The 11,905-nt window shown below is 38.3% G+C and overlaps 1 protein-coding gene across 3 annotated transcripts in view; it reads right to left on the bottom strand.

Annotated features, from left to right (window-relative positions):
* Positions 1-9,228: 9,228 nt before the first annotated feature.
* rbm46 (RNA binding motif protein 46) overlaps positions 9,229-11,905 on the bottom strand; it is a 23,348-nt gene continuing 20,671 nt past the window's right edge. For all 3 annotated transcript variants that reach the window (XM_067579775.1, XM_067579773.1, XM_067579774.1), the window contains exon 10: positions 9,229-11,268. In XM_067579775.1, coding sequence (XP_067435876.1) covers positions 10,985-11,268 — 284 coding nt within the window. In that variant the 3' untranslated portion in view covers positions 9,229-10,984. The remainder of the gene's footprint in view (positions 11,269-11,905) is intronic.

The raw sequence follows: 11,905 nt of genomic DNA, 5'->3' as shown, positions 1-11,905 counted from the left end.
TAAAAACTCAAGTATTTAAAACTCTAAACAGGATGAGAGAACAGAAGTAAAAGTATTGAGTGAAAAGAGTAAACACACACAAACTCTTCAGGTCAAAGCTTCATTGTGTTTTTATGGTAATAAAAAAAGAGCATCAGAGCACTTTTAAACACACACACACACACACACACACACACACACACACACACACACACTAACACACGCACACACACACACACACGCTGGGTTTCAGCAGTTTTCACGGTTAAAGAGCAGCAACATTTGCTTCCATCAGCAAGAAAAGAGACTTTGATGTCCTTTAAACATCACACAGCAAAAAAAACCCTGAAAACCCACTTTTACTGTCACACACACACACACACACACACACACACACACACACACACACACACACACTCAGCGCTGCAACAACAGACCTGATTATAACAAATGTGTCGAGCTCTGAATTCTGACAGGAGAGAATAGTTGAGCAGAGAAGAAGAAGAAGAATGAGGATTATCGAGCTGCGTCAGAAGAAGAAGAAGAGACGCAGCAACAAAACACACTGAAAGTACGTTTCTATCAACCTGGTTTCAGGCGTATGTGGAATTTGCACAAACAGAATTTTAAGCAGAAATATGACAAAAAAAAACCTGCAAAACACTGCAAAAGACTTGAATGAAAGTAAGATGAAGGACACGTTTAGCATCGTCCACCACTCAGAAAGTCTATAAAATGTCTCTCAGCAATTAAAAAAGCAACAATGAACTAATGTATCATGTGTATCAAAGCCTGATATATCTTATATCTATGTTGTTGTTGTTGTCAGCGCTGCACTGGGTCACATGTTCCTTCATCATGAAGAGTTTGGTCATGTTAGTTTGTTTAGAAACGGCTCCAAAGACTAATAACAGCATCATGTTTTCAGTCTCTAGAGAGTAGTTCTGTGTAAGGCAGACACCACTGAACTGTTTCATTTACAGCTTTGTTATCTTGTTGTGCTACATATCACAACCTCTTGACTTTGTATCATATACTGCATGTAAAGATGGACGTAGATGCAGCTTATAGTCAGCACCATCTTTTCTGTTTCTTTCCAAATAGTCAATAGTCGGACTCAGTGTGAGTCCAGGAGCTGACTGTCAATCATCACCAACACAGCAGACATCAAAGCTACTATAAGTCTTCAAATCTTATTAACGGAGCAATTTTAAGATACTTCAGACTCAAGACATGGTAGCTGCTGCTTGCTTTGTACTAAAGTTATTTAGAAAGTCAAGAGGTTGTGATATGTAGCACAGCAAGCTAGCGAGCCACATTCCTGCACATGCTCAGTGGCGTCTGCCTTACACAGAACTACTCTCTAGAGACTGAAAACGTGATCACTGTTATTAGTCTTTGGAGCCGTTTCTAAACAAACTAACGTGACCAAACTCTTCATGATGAAGGAGCATGTCACCCAGGGCAACGGTGTGTATACACAGTACTTGTTAGTACATCAGTTCATTGTTGGTTGGACTCTGCACATGAGATTTGTTGAAAAGGAGAGAAATCGGCAGTCTTAACCTTTAAACTCAATTTTCTTCCAACACAATACAGCTGCAGTGCTTTGTTAGGCTGCAGGAGGCTGTTGAAAAGCCTCTTCATCACTAGCATGACAAAGTGCTGAAGTTCAGGTTCATTTTTCAACCGACAGCATACTTTTGGTTTACCTTCAACAGTCTTTAGAGCAAGAAAAACATTTTTAATAAAGCAGGTATTGTAATTGGTAATGTTAAACGGCTCCAAAGACTAATAACAGCGATCACGTGAGAGTAGTTCTGTGTAAGGCAGACGCCACTGAGCATGTAGCAACATTAAAACTTTCATGTTTTATCTGGTAAACTTCAGTAATGTGTCAATCGGTTGCTGACGCCGTCCAATAAGAAACAACCGACTATGTAAACAGGAAGTGACTGAAGCATCAACAGCTGTAAAACAAGTTTTAGGAGCCAAAAATAAAATAATCTCTTTTATAAATGTAGATGTAACTTTGTTTTGAACACATATTTCTCCAGAATCAGCAGTATTAATGCAGTTTACAGTGAGAGGAGATATCTGATGACACTAAAGCTAACTGACGTTATTTGGTCGTCTGGTCTGATGTTACTCATTTGAGCAACATGCAGTAAGTAGCTGTTAGTATTTAGTAACTACAAAACATATATATTCACTTGCTCTTGTTTAATAAAGTAACAATACGACCTTATAGATACATTATCAAATATCTAAATAGCTGCAAACGATTTGGAGGAAACAAAGCCGGGAGGACTTTTCTCATTTCCCTTTAAATCTTAAAATAACATTTATGATTTAATTTAAAAGTCATTAAACATGAAAAACGTTTCAATAAATACATTAAAAATACTTTTCCAATGACTATACAACAACATAAACTGTAGGCCTCTTGTATTAATGGCTGTTACTGTTTGAAGTTACAGTATTCATGTTTAGCTGAAACTCTAAATATCCTTCCTGGCCAAAAGTATGTGGACAGCTGGACATTAATCTGCTGCTGGAACAGTTTTCAGTCTGTTACATCTCACTTTTTAACAAACTGATCACAGATAATGTTACAGGCCTGGTAGGTGGAGTTTATTGTAAGTGAAGGTGTGGGACAGATGAGGAGGCAGATGATGGGGTAGATGAAGGCTGAATAAGTGTGGCAGGCAGGTGGGCAGAGCCAAGCTGGAGTTCAGGCAGCTGGAGTCTGGGTGGAGAGCGCTGGTGATCCTGGACAGAAGAAAAACAGGTTAAACTGAAAATACAGGATCACACAGGGTCAAGATGTCTGAAGAGCTGGAGACGGGACTAACTGTGTCGCTGAGTCTACAGTCCAGCGCTGACTGACTGAACCAAGGAGCGTAAGCAGGCTGATGACTCCAATCAGCGACACCTGGGCAGCTGAGGCCATCTCCAGCACAGCAGGCTGACATTAGTCATTAAGCCACAACCTGCACAGAGAGGACTAGGCTAGGAGGCAGAGGGCATGACAGATAAAGAACACACCTGAGCTCTAAAACCACGACCTCAATTAATCCAACATGCAGGTTCCTGTTGTGTTTCAGAGCCAACGTACCACCGAACGTAGCAAAAACCACGAAGAAGAAGCAGCAGTCAGGTGTCTCCATGAAGGAGGCAGATTAAACACAACTGAAGTAAAATTGCTGAATGGATGAAAAACTGAGAAACAAACCAGTTACACTTATTTACACCTGAGTTTAATGTTCAGGTGTCCACATACTTTTGTCCAGGTGTCTTCTTCCTGTTAGAGATAAACTGAGTGAAGCTTTTTGTTCCTGCTGGAACTGATAGAGCAGCTACTTCTGTCAGACAGGGAGAGATTAGTCTGCGCACACACACACACACACACACACACACACACACACACACACACACACACACACTCACACACTCACACACACACACGCACACACACACACACACACACCAGAAAACTCCTGCATTTCTGCATCGAAGCAGCAGCTCCGGATGTAATCTCATGATGGATGTAAGCTCTTTATCTGACCTGCCACTCTCTCATTTATGCTGCGACACACACGCACACACACACGCACACGCACACACACACACACACACACACACACACACACACACACGCACACACACACACACACACACACACACACACACACACACACACACACACAGGGACAGAAATACAACTCTGGACTTTTTTACACACTTAAAAATCCAAAAACAAAATTTCAACAGTAAAAAAACTGCAAAAAACATCATCAAAGCTCCTTTTAGTAGCTGTTGTGGAGCTTTCAACCATACTGCATGATCTTCATCAACAACCAGCTGTTGTGTAATTGTAAAACTACTTTTTCTCGTCCACATTGAGTAAAACGTTGAGGTTCAGACTTGATGTTGCCATTGAGGAAGGTCAAAAGCAGCCAGAATAGAAACTTGACTTCCTGTTTGTTCATGACGCACAAAGACAGAAACACTGAAGAGAAACTCGTCGGCGGTTGGATGAAAACCTGCCGGATGACTTCTACGTCTGCCTGGAGGAATGTTTTTCATTGTTAGTCATGCTACAAAGACTCAGGACTCAAGGAGAAAGTTCTGCTTTGTTTTGAAGGTTCAAGGTGGACAAGCTCAGAAAACTGGAAGAAGAAGATGAAATTATAGATAATAGACTTTCTATCCATCAAGACATTTTCCTCTAGTTATATCTGGACCACTGACGCCTGGAATCCTCTTGTGAATGTGTAGAAACAGTCGACTGACATGTTCGTAATTAGAGTTCAGTCTCATCATATCAGCTGTTAGTTCAGCTGAATCCACATTGTAGTTGTTCTCATTTACATGTTTCTGTTCATAAACACTTCCTGTTAACCAGCAGTCGTTACCAAACTGCTGCTGCAAATAAAATAATTTAATGATCACGACGTCGTCTTAGTAACAGCAGCTGTTCTGACATGTAAACAGTGATCAGATGAAGTTAAAGGCAACAAACTGTCTGTTATCATGTAAACCAAGACACCAGATGTTTCCTCCTTCACAGTAAAGTCCACATAATACTGGACCACGATTGGCTCCAAACTAGTTGTGATGTCACAAATCCTGCTCGTTGCCCCTTAAAATCTGATTTTTAAGTGACAGAAACTTTCCTCCTTCAGCAGATGAAGCTCAAACATCCAACTGTAGGAACAAGAAGACAAACATGTTTTTGAGAGGAAGAAGACTTTAAGATTTAGATATTTTATTGGTACCAATGCTGTTATCGATTCTGCTTATCAGTCCGATTCTTTATCGATTGCTGATCAATTTTCTGTGTTGGATAAAAAGTAGGTCCACACAGGTTTTCAGTGTCAATCCAACTGTTTTATTATGTTATTATGTTTATTGATGAGCCTGCATGCTGACGATTAATTAATTAATTTGAAAGGATCTTACAGTCTCCTGCCTGTATGAGACAGACAGACTGAGGAGGAGGAGGAGGAGGAGGAAGAGGAGGTTATATCTCCAGCAGTGGAGAGCAGCTCCGGGGAAAGACATTGTTGGGTTTTTGAGGTGAAACACACTGAGCACCGAGTTATTTTATTCTTATTTTCAATTCTTTTCTTTTTCTCACCTCAGGGTTGGTTTAACTTGTTTAGTGCTGAAGTGTTTGTTGGTCAGATGGTCTCATGTCGTCTGTTACTGCTGGAGTTCGCTGCTCTGCTGCACAGTGACGGTGTAGAAAGTTCATAATATACTTCAAGGTCATTATTTAGTCATTAAATCAAAACGTTTGCAACCGCTGCCTTTTAACTGAATGATGAATCACAAGATAACTCTTGATAACTCTTGTTAACTCTTGATAACCTTGTTAACTCTTGATAACTCTTAACTCTTGATAACTCTTGTTAACTCTTGATAACTCTTGTTAACTCTTGATAACTTGTTAACTCTTGATAACTCTTAACTCTTGATAACTCTTGTTAACTCTTGATAACTTGTTAACTCTTGATAACTCTTAACTCTTGATAACTCTTGTTAACTCTTGACAACTCTTGTTAACTCTTGATAACTTGTTAACTCTTGTTAACTCTTGATAACTCTTGATAACTCTTGTTAACTCTTGATAACTTGTTAACTCTTGATAACTTGTTAACTCTTGTTAACTCTTGACAACTCTTGTTAACTCTTGATAACTTGTTAACTCTTGATAACTCTTGATAACTCTTGTTAACTCTTGATAACTTGTTAACTCTTGTTAACTCTTGATAACTCTTGTTAACTCTTGATAACTTGTTAACTCTTGATAACTCTTGATAACTCTTGTTAACTCTTGATAACTCTTGTTAACTCTTGATAACTTGTTAACTCTTGATAACTCTTGATAACTCTTGTTAACTCTTGTTAACTCTTGTTAACTCTTGATAACTTGTTAACTCTTGATAACTCTTGTTAACTCTTGATAACTTGTTAACTCTTGATAACTCTTGATAACTCTTGATAACTTGTTAACTCTTGATAACTCTTGTTAACTCTTGATAACTTGTTAACTCTTGATAACTCTTGATAACTCTTGTTAACTCTTGTTAACTCTTGACAACTCTTGTTAACTCTTGATAACTTGTTAACTCTTGATAACTCTTGTTAACTCTTGATAACTCTTGTTAACTCTTGATAACTCTTGTTAACTCTTGTTAACTCTTGATAACTTGTTAACTCTTGACAACTCTTGTTAACTCTTGATAACTCTTGTTAACTCTTGATAACTCTTGTTAACTCTTGATAACTCTTGATAACTCTTGTTAACTCTTGACAACTCGTTAACTCTTGATAACTCTTGTTAACTCTTGACAACTCTTGTTAACTCTTGATAACTCTTGTTAACTCTTGATAACTCTTGTTAACTCTTGATAACTTGTTAACTCTTGATAACTCTTGATAACTCTTGTTAACTCTTGATAACTCTTGATAACTCTTGTTAACTCTTGTTAACTCTTGATAACTCTTGATAACTTGATAACTCTTGATAACTCTTGTTAACTCTTGATAACTTGTTAACTCTTGACAACTCTTGTTAACTCTTGATAACTCTTGATAACTCTTGTTAACTCTTGATAACTCTTGTTAACTCTTGACAACTCTTGTTAACTCTTGATAACTCTTGTTAACTCTTGATAACTTGTTAACTCTTGACAACTCTTGTTAACTCTTGATAACTCTTGTTAACTCTTGACAACTCTTGTTAACTCTTGACAACTCTTGTTAACTCTTGATAACTCTTGTTAACTCTTGATAACTCTTGATAACTCTTGTTAACTCTTGACAACTCTTGTTAACTCTTGACAACTCTTGTTAACTCTTGATAACTCTTGTTAACTCTTGATAACTTGTTAACTCTTGATAACTCTTGATAACTCTTGTTAACTCTTGATAACTCTTGATAACTTGATAACTCTTGATAACTCTTGTTAACTCTTGATAACTCTTGTTAACTCTTGATAACTCTTGATAACTTGTTAACTCTTGATAACTCTTGTTAACTCTTGATAACTCTTGATAACTCTTGTTAACTCTTGATAACTTGTTAACTCTTGATAACTCTTGATAACTTGTTAACTCTTGATAACTCTTGATAACTTGTTAACTCTTGATAACTCTTGTTAACTCTTGATAACTTGTTAACTCTTGATAACTCTTGTTAACTATTGATAACTTGTTAACTCTTGATAACTCTTGTTAACTCTTGATAACTTGTTAACTCTTGATAACTCTTGTTAACTCTTGATAACTTGTTAACTCTTGATAACTCTTGATAACTCTTGTTAACTCTTGTTAACTCTTGACAACTCTTGTTAACTCTTGACAACTCTTGTTAACTCTTGATAACTCTTGTTAACTCTTGATAACTTGTTAACTCTTGATAACTCTTGTTAACTCTTGATAACTTGTTAACTCTTGACAACTCTTGTTAACTCTTGATAACTCTTGTTAACTCTTGATAACTTGTTAACTCTTGACAACTCTTGTTAACTCTTGACAACTCTTGTTAACTCTTGATAACTTGTTAACTCTTGACAACTCTTGTTAACTCTTGATAACTCTTGTTAACTCTTGATAACTTGTTAACTCTTGATAACTCTTGATAACTCTTGTTAACTCTTGACAACTCTTGTTAACTCTTGATAACTCTTGATAACTTGTTAACTCTTGATAACTCTTGTTAACTCTTGATAACTCTTAACTCTTGTTAACTCTTGATAATTCTTGTTAACTCTTGATAACTTGTTAACTCTTGATAACTTGTTAACTCTTGTTAACTATTGTTAACTCTTGATAATTCTTGATAACTCTTGTTAACTCTTGCATGTATGAGCTGTAAACAGTCTGGAGGCTGCACTGCTCTCACTGTTGAGTTCTGCCTCTTTCCATCAACATCACATACCTGGACATTGATAAGAGGAGCTGATCAGCTTGGAGGCAAATGATTCACATCAAACATTATTTTATGTAGCAGAATTTATTTTTCTTCTTTCCAAACCCAGTAGATTTATCTGAGGTTGGGAACAGCTGCTGTAAAACATGAAAAATGTTGGAAAAACATCTGAATTATGTTATGAATGTGGCTGCTGAAACGTTTCCAGCCGACATTAAAACAGCGACAGAGTCGAGTCCAGTAATCAGTTGAATATTTGGCAGATTGGTTGTTGTTTGAGGTTCCAACATCAGTTAAACACCTGAACGGTCGGCCTGAACAGAATATTAATCTTCTCCAAATCCTCAAAACACACTTAAGTCCCAGTTTGAAAAGGTGATAAGACATTTTAAGTCATTTCTTCTGACAAACGACACGTTATCTGTTAATCAATCAGCATTTTATTTGTTTGGACAGAACGAATCTGACTGAAGCTCAACACAGAAAACAAAAAGAAAACAGTAAAAACAACAACAGGCTTCATTTTAACGTCAGAAATCGTTTTAGAGGTAATTTAATTAAGTGTCTGAGTTTTCATTTTATAATCAAACTCTTCATTCCTGTTTTCCTTTAATGGTGTAAAATATTTTATATTTTATCTGTGAATCCACATTAAATGGTTAATAAATAGGGTCACATTCATCATTACTGCTACTTTCCTGATTCCAGGTTTGACTTTCAGTCTTTGGACTGTTGAATAATAAATAAGTGTTTATTTAATGCTTTAAGGATTCATTTCTATCAGTAAAAACAGAAGCTGTGTGGGGTTTGAATATCACAACCTGGATGTAAAATAATTAATTCTGTCACTTTTTAAGTCTCAAACTAATTAAAGAAAATAAAAATAGGTGTGATTTTTCCACATTAGATCTTAAAATTTGATATTTTCCCCTAAAATGAACAAAATCAAGCAGAGAAACGAGCTGCAGGAAACAAACTGAACCAAACTTCACAAACAGACTGATGTCATCAAACGTTCTCAGTCTCATGTTAAATACGAGTTAAAACTGTACAAACACGTTCATGTATAAATATACAAAACACATTTCAGAGTTGTTTAAAGTCCCAAAGAGTCGACACAAAACAACAACCTTCCAAATCAATAAAAATAAACAAAAACCCTTTCTGTTGATGCCACTGACTTCAAACGGATCAATAAAACGTTTTAAGACTTTTAACCTTCTTATGTTTCTGTGGCCTAAACTGATCTGATGAAGATCAACATGAAGAAACATCAGTAACTTTGTACAGAACTTCCCTCTTTTCTCCTCTGATAAAGAAATAAACGTCTCAGGCTGCAAATAAAACCCCAAAACTTTAACTCTGCCTTTAAAACGTGTCCTTCTGCTTCCTGTTTTTTCTCCTTTTTCTTCACAGAACCTTAATGTCAATGTAGATAAAACGTCCAGCTAATTAGGAAATATGGGAAACATGTCTAATGGTGTCTTTTTTACATCTTCTCTCTGTGAATGTGCTTTAAATTAGACTAAAACTGAATGTAGTCTGAAGGAAAAACATCTTCAATCTTCTCCCATCTGTCAGACGATCGCAGCCTTCAAAAATCTACAAATGAAAACTGTGAACTGGCTGCGAAGCTGCGAGTCGGGCAAATTAGGAAACCTTCAGCCTTGTCTTCAGAGACACATCCTCTTCCTCACATGACCATTAACTCTCATCGGCTGAGAGGAACTCTGAGAAACTTGGACGGACGCTTTAAATCTGCCTTTAAAAGCTCCTCTTCTTCTTCCCCTCAAACTCAGATGAACACAAACATGAAACGGATCAAACATTCTTCTAGAAGAAGAAGAAGATAAATCCTCTTCTTCTCTGTTTTCAGCTCTCTCTCTCTCCAGAAGTGAGAGGTCTAACTATTATTTTTATTATAGAACAATCTGTTGATTGTTTTCTGGATTAATCGATCAGTCGTTTGCTTCATAAAATGTCAGAAAATTGTGAAACATTTCGATCTTTGTTTCCCCAAAACTCAGATATTCAGTTTAAAATCACAGAAGAATAAAGAAACCAGAAAATATTCACATTTAACAAGCAGGAATTAGAGAATTTTTCTTAAAAAAATGGCTCAAAACTAACTAATTTATTTGTTGCAGCTCTAATTAACAGTCACGGAGGAGACGTCATCCTCTGAGTTCAGATGTGAATGATTAATTATGTACGTTCGTCCCAGAATAATCAATCAACATGAACACATTCCTGACCTGCTTTAACGAGCTCGTCCTCGTCGACCTCTAAATTAAGAAGATTAGCTGATATAAATATATAGATATAAATCATCGTTGTTCCCACATGGATCTATCAAACATATCCATAAAATTAATCACTATTTTGATAATCAATTAATAATTTTGAGTCGTTGTTTAAAAGTCCAGATTCTTTAATCTTCTTCTTTAATCTCTGTGACAGTAAACCGTCATGTTTCACCGTTTTCAGTCATTTTAAAGACCAAACGACTGGTTTAATCGAGAAAATAATCAACGTTAATGGATCATTTAAAGAATAACAGTTAGTTTCAGCCCTGTGATGATGTTTTAGACGATCTTGTTTCCGTTTGTCCAGTTTTTAACGTGACGACAACAGAATCTTACAGGTTACAAATAAACAACAGAAACCTGCTGATCTGACGGCGGCGTCGCGTAAAGGTTCGTATCATACACGCGTCTCTACTGAGGCATTATGGGAAAGAAAGCTGAAAGCTGGCTGAAGGGAAATAACAGCGGAGAGACATTTAACAGACGTTTTATCTGCTACGTGTGGAATCTAAACAGCGTCTTATCGTCCTTCAGTTTACAGGTTTCTAAATCAGAGACGCTAAATATTGTCTCTTCTTCTTCTCTAACCGAGATAAACGTTAAAATAGAGGAAGGAGCTGAACCTCTGCAGGGAACGATGTCATTGTGGGAGGTCATGTGATAAACAGTTCTGCCTTTTCTCTTCCTCGCTTACTGTAAATAACGTCGTGACGAACAAACAGTTTCCTGCAGATGTTTAACGGTGATGATGTGACCGTCAGTAGAAAGGCGACTGCGAGCTGATGTAGAGCCGCTGCGTCTGGGAGGCGGGAGGGCTGAGCGTGGAGAGAGAGGAGAGGGGAGAGAGGGGGAACGGGGAGGGTGGCGGAGGAGTCGGAGGTGGAGGAGGAGGAGGAGGAGGAGGAGGAGGAGGGAGGCAGGAGGCGAAGGCTCTGCCTCCGCAGGTCAGCAGGCCGGGGCTGGTGGCGGCGGGGGGGACGGCGAGCGGAGGAGACGGGCTGCCGGAGGAGTCGCAGGAGGCGGCGCTCAGGAAGGACGAGTCTGGAGGAGAGAGAGAGAGAGGAGGTGAGATGGATGGAGGAAGAGGAGGAAGAGGAGAGACGGAGGAAAGATGTTTGACTTGTGAGCTTTTAATTTAAAAAAACAAACAGGAAGTAAAATCACATCGTTCTGGACAATAAATGTATCAGAAGTACATGTTGCTACAGCGACAGGAAGAGGACACGAGGGAGAGATGGAGGAGGAAGAGGAGGAAGAGGAGGAAGGAGACGTTGTGGGTTGAGTGTGAGACAGCTCTGATTAACCGCAGGGCGCTCCCAACTTCCGTCTTTACATTTTCAAAATCTCGTGTCCAAAAAAACAGTTTAATTGCGTCGGGGGGGAGTCAGCCGGTGGTCTGCGCTTCAGACCGCGGGGACGCCGCCGCGCCGCCGCTGAGACACAAACCTGCTTCCTGCGAGTCAATTAAGAAAAAAAAAACCACACACTTCATATTTCAGCCTCTAAAACGCTGCGTTCTGTCGCCCCGTGCGGCTCTTACTTCCTTTTTTTGACACTAAAGATATTTCTGAGTCGCACTTAATTGCTCCGACGGCGAGTCGCCGCTGCACTTAAGCTCCGTCCCCCGAGAGACGCGTTCACAATAACAGCAGAGAGGAGGAGGAGGAGGAGGAGGAGA

The sequence above is a fragment of the Thunnus thynnus genome, chromosome 22 (assembly GCF_963924715.1).
Source record: "Thunnus thynnus chromosome 22, fThuThy2.1, whole genome shotgun sequence".
NCBI lineage: Eukaryota > Metazoa > Chordata > Actinopteri > Scombriformes > Scombridae > Thunnus > Thunnus thynnus.
Note: the sequence above shows the minus strand (reverse complement) of the source record. Positions and strands in the feature narration are given on the sequence as shown.